We start from the raw sequence: 10,723 nt of genomic DNA, 5'->3' as shown, positions 1-10,723 counted from the left end.
TGTTATTGCATCACACGTTCGAAATTTGTCTTCTGCATTTTCATTTCGAGTTTGTTGCACGGTTTTTCGTGTTTCTTATCATGTTTACAGTTTACACATTGTTATCGTTCGATTCATTAGTAGTGAAATTGTATCGCTACTAAACCAAACTCAGTGCAAATTCTGTCTAATGATCACCATTCTAGTCTGTTTCAAAATATTTTTTGTTTCCAATTTTCGTAACAAATAGCTACTGCCATGGAAGTAAAAAGTTATATTTTCCCCTTTTTAAAGACAATATTAAAGAGGATTTCATTTTTTAAACATGTAAATGTTTTATCTGTTTCAGACTCTTGCAATCAAGTTGATTGAAGGTCTGTTGGAGGAACTGTCGAAGACAAACTCACTTTCGGTTTCCTTAGCTGGACCAATAAGAGATTCGGCCACTGTTGCTTTGCCAACCTTCCTTGGTGGCTTAGCTGGTGGTCCTCTTGGAGCTTTCATTGGTAATTTTCAGTTTGGCAGTGTTTGTATTGGTATCATGTGTTTTTTTACCCATCATTTACTTCTTGTCATCATTTGCAGGAGCTGCCGCAGGCACAGGAATCCTAGGTTTATCACACGCTATGGGATATGGCAATTACAAACCTCTGATGACAGCTTTAAGAGAGGACTTTACGGTGGAAGAGAGGAACAATTTGTATGAAAGACTATGGGGAAGACTGAGTGGATTTGTAGTCTGCCCTTTGAATCAAGCCATGGCTTATTCAGCTCTAACTGCATTGACCAGAACTGTAGAGAATAATCCAGAAGTGATGGAAAATATCAGAAATGAGCTCAAAGAAACCCTCAGCAAAAAGAATATGAGTTTGGCCTGAAAATGACATAATCACTATTTACTGTAGTTTTTAGATGCCCCTTATGATTGAACTGCCCCTATAATTTGTGATATTGCAAGAGCTAAAATCATATTAAATAATGAATTTTTCGACGCACAATTTATGCAACCAACAATTATTGTTTGAGAGTTTTGGCCCATTATTAAATACACTTAGTGCATCACCAATTCAAGGGGAACTATTTTTATAAAGTTTTAGTCTAGTTTGACCTGATGCATATCAACTCAAACTACAGTAATTTTACCTATTATACTCCCTTTAGTTAATAACAAACACCTTTTATTTTTTCCAATCCTCTTATTCCGCAATTCCCAAATTTCTTTCCCTTATCAGAGGACTTCTGAATTGGGTTTTTCCCGAACAGGTTATCTAAACAAATGTCGAAGTTCGGATTTCGTTCATTAGATGGGTCTGCTTTCAGAGGTGATGTCAGTATCCAAGGCGCTAAGGCTACCTATATTATGAAGAAGTTTCCCCGCGAGCAAACTGTTGAGAGAAGTGGCTCAAAAGGCAGTGTACACGGTCACGGTTATCTGTACAGTTCTCAAGGTTATTATCTTTTCGTCTGTTTGATGTTCTGACGTTTGTTAGTGGCCAAGTGCGCAAAACACATGAAAGTAAAATTCCCCGTGCTTAGAAACAAGTAAGATATTCACGTAGTGATTAGTTTGATATAAGAGAGTCCACTCTGGTCATTTTCCTGTTGCATTTTTACATGCAATCTCCAACAAGGTAGTTGTGTGTAGTTATTTTCCAATTTTATAACGAATATTATCCATTTGTTTATACCAATTGATACAGAAGAAAATGTTTGATTCAGTGGAATCCGATGCAACTCTCTTGTTGGATGACTTTCGAAGTCCCCAAGGGAAGATTGCAGACTCGCTCTCTTTAATTGAAAATACCTTAGAATGGTATGACCACATATCTTGTGCTTTTCTACTCTACGAGGACCCTCGCGAAGCCCTAGAAAAGATTTCAACACTGCGAGAAAGTTACAACAATAAAACGGAATGGCGTCAAATTGTTTTGACTCCGCTTTTCCGATCGGACCGGCTAAACAGTGGCAACCTGTCGGAAAAACTCGGCGAAGTCATTTTCCTGGTCAAACATTACGGGCTGTTGAACATGCTGGAAATCGCCGTCAACTCTACAGCCAACATTGATCCTCTGCGACTACAATTGTTTGAGATGATTGACAAAATGGGCGAAGAACAAGCCACATTGTGGGCTGATCAAATGTCTTCTGAGAAGGGATTTCCTAAGAATGATTCCTCCTGGTGTCTGGAAATGCACTGCCTCAGATGGATCGAAGAAGGGCAAATATCCAAAGAACATGATCTTTCAGCCCTTTTGATAGAACCTCCATCCGAGGTTGTCGCCGTTCCAGAAACACCCGAACAAGTTTTACCTTCTCCACTTAAAAGTGCCGTGGAATCAAATTTTCAAGCTCCTGCCATCCCCAAAGCCAATCCGGCCGATTCCAGCACATTTCAAATTTCGCGCGGACTTTGCGTCATCGTCAACCAGATGAGATTTTACGTCAATCCGGAGCTCCGTCACATGGTAAGACTTGAATAAATCAATTAGAAATGGTTAGGTAACACAAATGATTTTGTTTAAGGGAGTGAGGGAGAATCTTGCCTATCGCTACGGATCGGATGCCGATCGAGACAAGTTGTCGGAAACGTTCCGGATGCTGGGCCACGACGTGGAAATTTACGAAAATTTGACCAGAGAAATCCTTTTGAGGACGATGGAGAAGATTTCCAAATACGATTTCAGGCTTTACGACTGTCTCGTCATGTGTTTCTTAACTCACGGCGAACGGGGAATTCTTTTCTCTGCAGATTCCATTCCAATCGAATTAGATCAAATTAAATCGTATTTTAACGGAGCTAATTGTCCCCATCTGTTCGAGAAACCCAAATTGTTTTTCCTGCAAGCCTGTCAAGGGCAAGAAAGTCAAAGTATAAATGATCAAAAAATTTTTTAAAAATTAAATTTAATGAGATGAAATTATAATTGAATTTTTCTAAATGACAGGGCGGATTACTTACGACGAAATTCAAGATGACAGTATTGTTCGACCGTCCATTTCCAATTTTTTCGAAGCGTGGGCTACTGTTCCAGGATTTCTTTCATACCGTTCAACTTACAAAGGTACTAGAACATAATTAAAATTAAAAAGATTTAACCTATACCAAGAGATTTAACTGCTTATACTTTATCACAGGTGCTGTGTTTGTTCGCGAATTGTGCCACGTCCTACAGATGTACGCGCACCTACCCAGTTTCGGATTGTTTGATCTGACAACCAAGGTGAACGACCGCGTGAGTCGATGGGAAACGCCAGGTTTTAAAGTACAAATGCCTTGCATCGTATCCTGTCTGACACGTAAGATGCAAGCTCAGATTGATTGCGATTTATTATTCCGATTTAAAACTTTTTCGATCTGTCAATTTTGAAGGTGGAGTACATTTCAAGCGGGACGAAGATAAGCTCGTTGAAGCTGTCGTCGATCAATTAGAAAGAGAAGTAATGGATCTAGCCATCATGTCAGCTACACGTTACATGTGGAAAACAGATCCTGCTACTCTACAGAAAACCATAAACACATGGAGATCCTAACTTGTGGGACTAAACGCTCTTACAATTAATAATCTATAGAGAATTGTAATCATTTACCGCATTTACCAGTGATTTGATATCACATTCATTCGGTATGTTGATGAACCATCTTGAATAAGTGATTGCTAATGGTCTCGATTTAAATATTTCGTGCACTGTGCGACAACTATGCGTCAAAGCATTTAGTAACACATTTTACGACACCAAATACAAAATAATATTGTATATACATGTGATTAGGTTACACCGTTCGTTAAATTTTGATTTCTCAATTCCGTAAGCGTTAAGTAAACAAAAAAAATTTGAAACTCTTTTAAAATTTCCGTTGGAACGAGTTCGGATTTTGTTGAATCCGCAATCGAGAAACCAGTCGCACAATGAAAGCCACGGAAGTATAAGTTGCTGCTGGAAAAAAGCGCGATGCCGGTTTACTTTTGAGTTTAGACGGAACCAAAGTGCCGTAAAAATAGCTTGATAGCTTGAATATTTATTTGAAAATCATTTTAAAATAATCGACAACAGCTGTTTGTTACCGCATCACATTTTTTTTTTCAAATGTGCTTGCTGCAATGTTTCAGATTCAATTTCAATTTTGGCGCGACTTTTTATTACCTTTGATACCCATTGTTATCTTTCGCAGAATGATTAGATAAAGAGAAGTGGCGTTGTATCCAACTAAGCTTGAACCAAATGCTAGTTTTACATATATTATGCACTATTGTGTCTAGTTCTCTATACCTCACAATATTTTTTGCGACTACCTTTTCAACGAATACTGCCATGAAGGTGTAAACTTATATCACTCCTTTTCGAGACAAGATTTTATGTTATTTACACCCTGTAAATATTTGATACATTCCAGGTTGCCATACAGTTAATACAGTTGATTGAAAATCTGTTGAAGGAATTGATGAAGACAAAAAAAGTTTTAGTTCCTGTAGCTGGAGCACTGACAGATGCAGCCACTGTTGGTTTTACAACCTTAGTTGGTAGCTCAATTGGCGGTCCAGTGGGAGCGGTAGCTGGTATTTGGCAATTTTGGTTTATGTCTTTTTATATTTATTACGTTATAGTAATTGTTTTCTTCATTGTCATCGTTTACAGGAGGCGCAGTAGGAGCAGGGATCCTAGGTGTATCAAGAGCTCTGGGACAATGCAATTACAAACCACTAATGACGGCTTTAACAGAGGACTTAACAGAAGAAGAAAGAAACGATTTGTATGAGAGAATCTGGGAAAAACTGAAGGCGTACGGAAACTGCTCTTTAAATCAGTTAAAGGATTCAGCTCTAATGGATTCAGCTGTAATGAAGTTGAAGAAAACTGTTGAGGAGAATCCAAATTTGATGAAAAATATCGAAAATGAACTTAATGAAACTCTTGGCAAAAAGAAAATGGTTTTAGATTAAAAACGAGAAAAAAATGACTGCAGTTGTTAAATATCCCTAATTGAACTGCTCCTATAATCTGTCATATTACAAGTGAAAAATATTAAAAGTTATGTTTTGTTACTCTACTCGGTTCAAAGCCGAGAATGAAAAATGTTGGAATTCCTGGCATTCAAATTTCAGCTTTTTGGGCTATGGCCCTGACAATTTAAACAAGAAAATAGAACTTGCTGTTCCACTCCATCATCCAAAACCACAATCGAGAAACTAGAGTCGCACAAATATGAAAGCCACGTGAAAAACAAACGCGATGCCTGTTTACTTTTGAGTACAGACGGAACGGAGTTGCCGTGAAATTAGCTTGATCGCTTAAATATTTATTTGAAAATTATTGTTTTTTAAATATAAGCGACAACCCGGTTTATTACTTCATCACATTTTTCAAATGTGTTTGCTGCAGTGATTGTGATTCGCTTTAAGATTTTGGCGTGACTTTAATTTATAGTGATATAGTCATGTTTATTACCTTTGTTACCCATTGTTATCGTTCGTAAAATGATTAGATAAAGAGTAATGGCGTTGTATCCACTAAACCCAAACTTGAAGTGCATAGTATATCATTCCCTATACCTTGAAATAGTTTTGCGACTACCTTTTAAAACAATGGATAATACTGCCACAGAGGTATAGGTTTAAAACTTACATTACTCCTCTTCAAAACAAGATTTAATGTAAATTTACACTTTTCATCCTGTAAATATTTTATTATATTTCAGGTTGCTGTACTAAATTCATTCAAGTTAATTGAAAAGCTGTTGGAGGAATTGCTGAAGACAAATAAAGTCAAAGTTCCTGTAGCTGGAACACTGATAGAAGATATAGCCATTGTTTGTTTCACAACCTGTGTTGGTGGCTTAGTTCATGGTTCATTTGGAGCTACTGTTGGTATTTGGCCATTTGATTTTTTTTTTTTTTCTTTATTATTACATTAATTGTTTCTTCATATTGTCATCGTTTACAGGAAGCGCACTAGGCACAGGAATCCTAGCAACAAAGTATATGCTGAGAAAAGACAAATACAAATCTCTCATGGCAGTTTTAAGAGAGGACTTGACAGAGGAAGAAAGGAACAGTTTGTATGAGAAACTCTGGGAACAATTGAAGGAGTTTTCAACCTACTCTTCGAATCAATTCATGTATCCAGCTGTTAAGGAGTTGAAGAAAACTGTTGAGGAGAATCCTGATTTGATGGAAAACATCGAAAATGAGCTCAGTGAAACTCTTGCCAAAAAGAAAATGATTTTAGATTAAAAACGAGAAAAAAATAACTGCAGTTGTTAAATGTCCCTAATTGAACTGCTCCTATAATCTGTCATATTGCAAGTGAAATCACTAAATCATGTTAAATGAGAAATTTTTCGATGAGTGCAATTCTTAATAAATAATAATTCTATGAAAGTGTTGGCGCATTATAACATTAAATATAGGCTACTTAGTGCATCGAACGGAGTTGAGACGGAAAGAGTTAGTAAACGGAACGGAGTTGTCGTGAAAATAACTTGATGGCTTGAATATTTATTTGAAAATTATTCTTTTTAAAAATAAGCGACAACCCGGTTTATTACTTCATCACATTTTTCAAATGTGTTTGCTGCAGTGATTCAGATTCGCTTTAAGATTTTTGGCGCGACTTTAATGTATAGACATGTTTATTTGTTACCCATTGTTATCGTTCGTAGAATGATTAGATAAAGAGTAATGGCGTTGTATCTACTAAACCTAAAATTTTAAGTGCATTGTATATCACCTTCACCACTCGTGTGTGTGTGCAGTTCTCTATACTAAAAAATAGTTTCGCGACAACCTTTTACAACAGCAATGGATAATGTTGCCAAGGAGGTACGTGTAAAACTTATATTACTCCTTATCGAAACAAGATTCAATGTGATTTACACTCTTTATCCTAAAATATTTTAGATATTTGAGTCTATCATACCGTTAATTGGCAAACTGTTGGAGGCATTGTGTGAGACAGAGAAAATTAAAGTTTGTATCGATGGAGTAAAGATAGATACAGGCATAGCTGTTGCTGGAACTCTTTTGGGTACCGCAGTTGGTGGTCCAGTGGGAGGTGTTGTCGGTATTTGGCCATTTGATTGTTTTTTTTCTTTTTATCTTTATTATTACATTAATTGTTTTCTTTATTGTCATCGTTTACAGGAAGCGCAGTAGGCACCACAATCCTAGCAACAAAGTATAAGCTGGGAAATGACAAATACAAACCTCTCATGACGGTTTTAAGAGAGGACTTAACAGAGAAAGAAAGGAACAGTTTGTATGAGAAACTCTGGAAAAAACTGAATGAGTTTATAATTGGTTCTTTGGGTAAAGTAGTGAGTTCAAATGTAAATGAGTTGAAGATAATTGTTTTGGAGAATCCTAAATTGATGGAAATTTTCAAAAATGTGCTCAAAGAAAATCTTTCCAAAAAGAATATGAGTTTGGCCTAAAATAATCACTGCAGTTGTTAAATGCCCATTCATTTTTCGATGGGTGCAATTGATGCAAGTAGTAATAATTCTTTGAAAGTGTTCGCGCATTATAACATTAAATATAGGCTACTTAGTGCCTCACTAGTTCTAAAGTCAATGTCAAAATTTGAAGGAAGAATTCATTTAGAGCAAAATGAAGATAAACTTGTGGTTGAAGCTATCGACCATCAGTTAGAATGGGAATTAATGGATCTAGCCATCGGCAGCTATAGACGTTCTATGTGGAGAAGATCCTGCTACTACTCTTCAGAAACCGCAAAAACACGGAGATCCTCACTTACGTGAGTTCAAACGCAAGTGTTTCTTAAAATTAATCTATGGAGAATACTGTAGTAATAAATTACCAGTGATCAAATTCATTCGGTATGTATGTGATTAGGTTTATACACCGTTCGTTAAATTTTGATTTCTCAATTCTGTAAGCGATAAGTTAACAAAAAATTGCAAATTCACATGGAAACGAGTTCGGATGTCGTCGCACCTCTGCAGTTTGACTCGTGATGGCTGAGCTCTCTGTAGTAGCACAAAACAATCCACCACAGGTACGTTTCCAAGCCTATGAAAACAAGTCGGAAAATGAATACATACATAATTGCGAGCGCAATTTCTTTTACAATCTCCTGTGTGTTACCAATGAAGCAGGACATGATGAAGACGGTGGAAACACCATGAGAAACATTGGCGGTGAACGCCATGATAAAGCCAGAGATCAAAATGATTGTGTGAATAGATCTCATCAGCATGTCGCCCACGAGCCAAGGTACCAGCAGAATGGATCGACTGTTGCTGAACGCAACGTGGAGAAGCAAAACGCAGCAGGCAATCAGAGCCGAGCTCACAATCACCGTGGAAATGATCACGAAAGCCTCGACGGGGTTTAGCAAATCTAAACGCGAAAATGTGACAGTTTGACAACGTTTTGACGCAAAAGAAATCGTACCATACCGTCATTTAAATTCAGATTGCTCGACTGAATCATGCCGATGACCAATTGGATCAAATAGCCAATCTGCGCAACATTTTTAAGAACCGAAATATAAGATTTGTTTTGAAAAATTTTGTTTTCGACCAAAGTTACCATTGAAAAGAAGGCGATGATTTTAGTCCCCACCTGGAGGGAAAGGCCGCAACAACGTGTTTTCACTCTTCTCGTCATAGCGAACAGCACAAAAATGTGGACGTTTACAACTTTGTTGTTTGTCTCAACTGCGCAATATAAGAATCAACCAGACAACCGCGTATGTAGAAAGCACAAAAACCAGTTGATGCGTATAAAAGTTGTCGGCAAAATATATAGTTGGCGCAAGCGAGGTTTCTTCTGAGTTGCTTTCAAGACTAGTTAACACTGGGATATGAAGCTCAAAAGTGAAACTGCTGCTGTCTCTTTAAAGAGATAGTGTTTGCGTGGGGCGTTGTTAAAAACTTGTGTGACCTGCTAAATGTTTTTTAATCAGGCCAGGGTCGCTGGAGGTAATGTAACAGCCACCCATTACTGGGCCAAAAGGCAAAAATAGGCTTGACCAAAAAGGCTAAATCGTTAACTTGGGAATAAATTTACATTCAATCCGGAGGAAATTCTCGCGCAAGAAAAGAACACGCTGGGCGCTACGGCCATCACAAGCAACTCTCTCTAGGTCAAAATTATACTAACAATGTACAAAGAGTTCGGCAAGGAATCACAATACGAAACAAAAATACGTGATTTCAAAAGATAACTTTGTTCGTATAATTTACCGACTAGATTTTTGGCCGGCTTGGAGGTTTTGGGGAAAATCAGAGTTCTGCAACGCAAGTTATTTCCAAGTTTGGCAAACGCGTTTTACACTGTCAACAACAGTCGAATAAAGAAAACAGCAGACGAATTTGGTTCGAACGCGTTCGTGAATTCTACAGTATTTTATAAATTCAAGTGGAACTTTGATGAAATAAAATGTTGCGAGTTCTGGTATGCCGAATAAAAATGTCAAAAAGAAAATATTTCATAATTTTGTGTTACTCTATAGGTTCAAAGTACCGAAAAAGTAGCGGTAGTGCCTCAGTTACGACAATTCCATGCCAGTGCGGCTTGTTGTAAAGTTCAGTCGGGCAGGTACAAAATATCCCCGAAAAGAGACAAGGCTCTAACTTATGAAATGGCCAACCCACCTCACTTCATTGCTCATAGGAAATCATGGAATTCTTGGGACACAAGTATGTTTTCAAGCAATTCAAATTTCTCACCGAGTGAAATTATAAAATGATTTTTTCCCCCACACAGCTTCGTTACTAGAGGGACAGAGGGCTGCAGAGACCTCAGTTGAAGATGTATTCATTCGTCGCTTTGTGAGTGGGACTTGGCATGATCAGTTCTGCTCTGAGATTATCATCAAACGGCAACACAACCTGATCAGAATAGCTGGCATCATCAAGCAGGGACTAGCTGCCCGAAAAATGTATTTCCTGATCGGCTATACTGAAGAGTTACTCTCCAATTGGCTGCAGTGTCCAGTGAAATTGGAACTGCAAACCGTTGAGAACAAGGAAGCTACCGTTTTCAAATATATCTAGTTTTCTAATGCTGATAGTCATGTGTCTTAAATAAACACAATACAAAATGAAGACTGGGCTTCCATTTTTCAGGCAGATTTAAACTTTCAATCACTCACAGACAACTCTTAAGGAATGCTACAAAAGTGAATTTGTCAGAGACATCCTACCGTTGGCAGTTTGATGGTCACGATGAAAACGAAGCTCTTCTGGATTTATCTGCAAACGTTTCTTCTGGCTCTGAACACTTTCAACATTCAAAGTAACTAAAATACTTTTACCACTTGTAACCACACGTAAAACAACATCAGTTTTTACACATCACATCGCGTGCTTAAAAAGTAAACTCATTTTTCAGAGCAGCCGATATTTCACCAACGAGAAAAATGGCGGTAAAACTGATCCGACGAATGGTGCCAAATTCTAAATTTGTGTTTTTCTTTATTTTGGACATCAAAATAGATTTCACGTGTTTCGATGATGAGATTGATGAAATTGTAAATGAATGGAATGCAAGACACTTAATTTTTTTTCGTTTACTCACATCCGTTTTCCGCTCCATCCCATATTGGCAAAACGGAAACCAAAAAAATTTCGAAAGAGTTCCCCTCCCTTCGTACAGGCCCCATTCTTTTAAAAAAACAAAAAGAAAAAAGACAAGTTTTTCATATTATAGTTATAAGGACGACGAGTGAGAAACTCAATCAATCGATAAAGAAATAGAACACATTGAACGATGCACATATC

General features: G+C 37.5%; 6 protein-coding genes across 8 annotated transcripts; 5 read left to right on the top strand and 1 right to left on the bottom strand.

Annotated features, from left to right (window-relative positions):
- The first annotated feature begins 20 nt into the window (after nucleotides 1-20).
- Nucleotides 21-1,045, top strand: LOC124313450. Its single transcript, XM_046778389.1, has 3 exons — nucleotides 21-243; nucleotides 329-485; nucleotides 565-1,045. The coding sequence occupies exons 1-3, from the start codon at nucleotides 238-240 to the stop codon at nucleotides 855-857; spliced, it is 456 nt and encodes a 151-aa protein (XP_046634345.1). The 5' UTR covers nucleotides 21-237; the 3' UTR covers nucleotides 858-1,045.
- A 349-nt stretch (nucleotides 1,046-1,394) lies between these two features.
- On the top strand, nucleotides 1,395-7,968 carry LOC124313022 (caspase-8-like). 3 transcript variants are annotated; one of them, XR_006910665.1, is made up of 10 exons: nucleotides 1,395-1,610; nucleotides 1,683-2,444; nucleotides 2,503-2,848; nucleotides 2,925-3,041; nucleotides 3,115-3,276; nucleotides 3,350-4,296; nucleotides 4,373-4,535; nucleotides 4,615-5,582; nucleotides 5,675-5,843; nucleotides 5,920-6,356. XR_006910665.1 is itself a non-coding variant. In XM_046777687.1 (7 exons), exons 2-6 carry the CDS (start codon nucleotides 1,686-1,688, stop codon nucleotides 3,508-3,510), a joined length of 1,545 nt encoding a protein of 514 aa, XP_046633643.1. In that variant the 5' UTR covers nucleotides 1,395-1,610; nucleotides 1,680-1,685; the 3' UTR covers nucleotides 3,511-3,528; nucleotides 7,740-7,968. The 3 variants fall into 3 exon arrangements, 1 of the variants encoding a protein (XP_046633643.1); XR_006910664.1 differs by having other exon boundaries at nucleotides 1,680-2,444; XM_046777687.1 differs by lacking the exons at nucleotides 4,373-4,535; nucleotides 4,615-5,582; nucleotides 5,675-5,843; nucleotides 5,920-6,356 and adding an exon at nucleotides 7,740-7,968 and having other exon boundaries at nucleotides 1,680-2,444; nucleotides 3,350-3,528.
- On the top strand, nucleotides 4,291-4,919 carry LOC124313787 (protein C19orf12 homolog). The gene is made up of 3 exons (XM_046778597.1): nucleotides 4,291-4,296; nucleotides 4,373-4,535; nucleotides 4,615-4,919. Exons 1-3 carry the CDS (start codon nucleotides 4,291-4,293, stop codon nucleotides 4,917-4,919), a joined length of 474 nt encoding a protein of 157 aa, XP_046634553.1.
- LOC124313444 (protein C19orf12 homolog) lies at nucleotides 6,642-7,968 on the top strand. The gene is made up of 3 exons (XM_046778374.1): nucleotides 6,642-6,797; nucleotides 6,876-7,038; nucleotides 7,119-7,968. The coding sequence occupies exons 1-3, from the start codon at nucleotides 6,777-6,779 to the stop codon at nucleotides 7,406-7,408; spliced, it is 474 nt and encodes a 157-aa protein (XP_046634330.1). The 5' UTR covers nucleotides 6,642-6,776; the 3' UTR covers nucleotides 7,409-7,968.
- LOC124313431 lies at nucleotides 7,791-8,972 on the bottom strand. The gene is made up of 4 exons (XM_046778354.1): nucleotides 8,529-8,972; nucleotides 8,396-8,459; nucleotides 8,082-8,336; nucleotides 7,791-8,006 (listed from the first exon to the last, which is right to left on the bottom strand). The coding sequence occupies exons 1-4, from the start codon at nucleotides 8,604-8,606 to the stop codon at nucleotides 7,900-7,902; spliced, it is 504 nt and encodes a 167-aa protein (XP_046634310.1). The 5' UTR covers nucleotides 8,607-8,972; the 3' UTR covers nucleotides 7,791-7,899.
- A 296-nt stretch (nucleotides 8,973-9,268) lies between these two features.
- On the top strand, nucleotides 9,269-10,048 carry LOC124313436 (28S ribosomal protein S24, mitochondrial-like). Its single transcript, XM_046778360.1, has 3 exons — nucleotides 9,269-9,395; nucleotides 9,454-9,640; nucleotides 9,708-10,048. Exons 1-3 carry the CDS (start codon nucleotides 9,381-9,383, stop codon nucleotides 9,995-9,997), a joined length of 492 nt encoding a protein of 163 aa, XP_046634316.1. The 5' UTR covers nucleotides 9,269-9,380; the 3' UTR covers nucleotides 9,998-10,048.
- Nucleotides 10,049-10,723: the final 675 nt, after the last annotated feature.

The sequence above is a fragment of the Daphnia pulicaria genome, chromosome 9 (assembly GCF_021234035.1).
Source record: "Daphnia pulicaria isolate SC F1-1A chromosome 9, SC_F0-13Bv2, whole genome shotgun sequence".
NCBI classification, from domain to species: domain Eukaryota; kingdom Metazoa; phylum Arthropoda; class Branchiopoda; order Diplostraca; family Daphniidae; genus Daphnia; species Daphnia pulicaria.
This window is presented reverse-complemented; position numbering and strand designations above follow the sequence as displayed.

Excerpts from the sequence above, each read along its gene's own strand:
- LOC124313450 (XM_046778389.1), top strand. Across the intron at positions 486-564 it reads TCCTCTTGGAGCTTTCATTG|GAGCTGCCGCAGGCACAGGA; the intron begins GTAATTTTCAGT and ends CATCATTTGCAG.
- LOC124313022 (XM_046777687.1), top strand. The coding sequence starts at position 1,686 with ATGTTTGATTCAGTGGAATCCGATGCAACTCTCTTGTTGGATGACTTT. Across the intron at positions 3,042-3,114 it reads ATACCGTTCAACTTACAAAG|GTGCTGTGTTTGTTCGCGAA; the intron begins GTACTAGAACAT and ends ACTTTATCACAG. Across the intron at positions 3,277-3,349 it reads CATCGTATCCTGTCTGACAC|GTGGAGTACATTTCAAGCGG; the intron begins GTAAGATGCAAG and ends TCAATTTTGAAG.
- LOC124313787 (XM_046778597.1), top strand. Across the intron at positions 4,536-4,614 it reads TCCAGTGGGAGCGGTAGCTG|GAGGCGCAGTAGGAGCAGGG; the intron begins GTATTTGGCAAT and ends CATCGTTTACAG.
- LOC124313444 (XM_046778374.1), top strand. The coding sequence starts at position 6,777 with ATGGATAATGTTGCCAAGGAG. Across the intron at positions 6,798-6,875 it reads TGGATAATGTTGCCAAGGAG|ATATTTGAGTCTATCATACC; the intron begins GTACGTGTAAAA and ends AAAATATTTTAG. Across the intron at positions 7,039-7,118 it reads TCCAGTGGGAGGTGTTGTCG|GAAGCGCAGTAGGCACCACA; the intron begins GTATTTGGCCAT and ends CATCGTTTACAG.
- LOC124313431 (XM_046778354.1), bottom strand. The coding sequence starts at position 8,606 with ATGACGAGAAGAGTGAAAACACGTTGTTGCGGCCTTTCCCTCCAGGTG. Across the intron at positions 8,337-8,395 it reads CAATCTGAATTTAAATGACG|ATTTGCTAAACCCCGTCGAG; the intron begins GTATGGTACGAT and ends TTTCGCGTTTAG. Across the intron at positions 8,007-8,081 it reads CATCATGTCCTGCTTCATTG|GCTTGGAAACGTACCTGTGG; the intron begins GTAACACACAGG and ends TTGTTTTCATAG.
- LOC124313436 (XM_046778360.1), top strand. Across the intron at positions 9,641-9,707 it reads ATGGAATTCTTGGGACACAA|CTTCGTTACTAGAGGGACAG; the intron begins GTATGTTTTCAA and ends TCCCCCACACAG.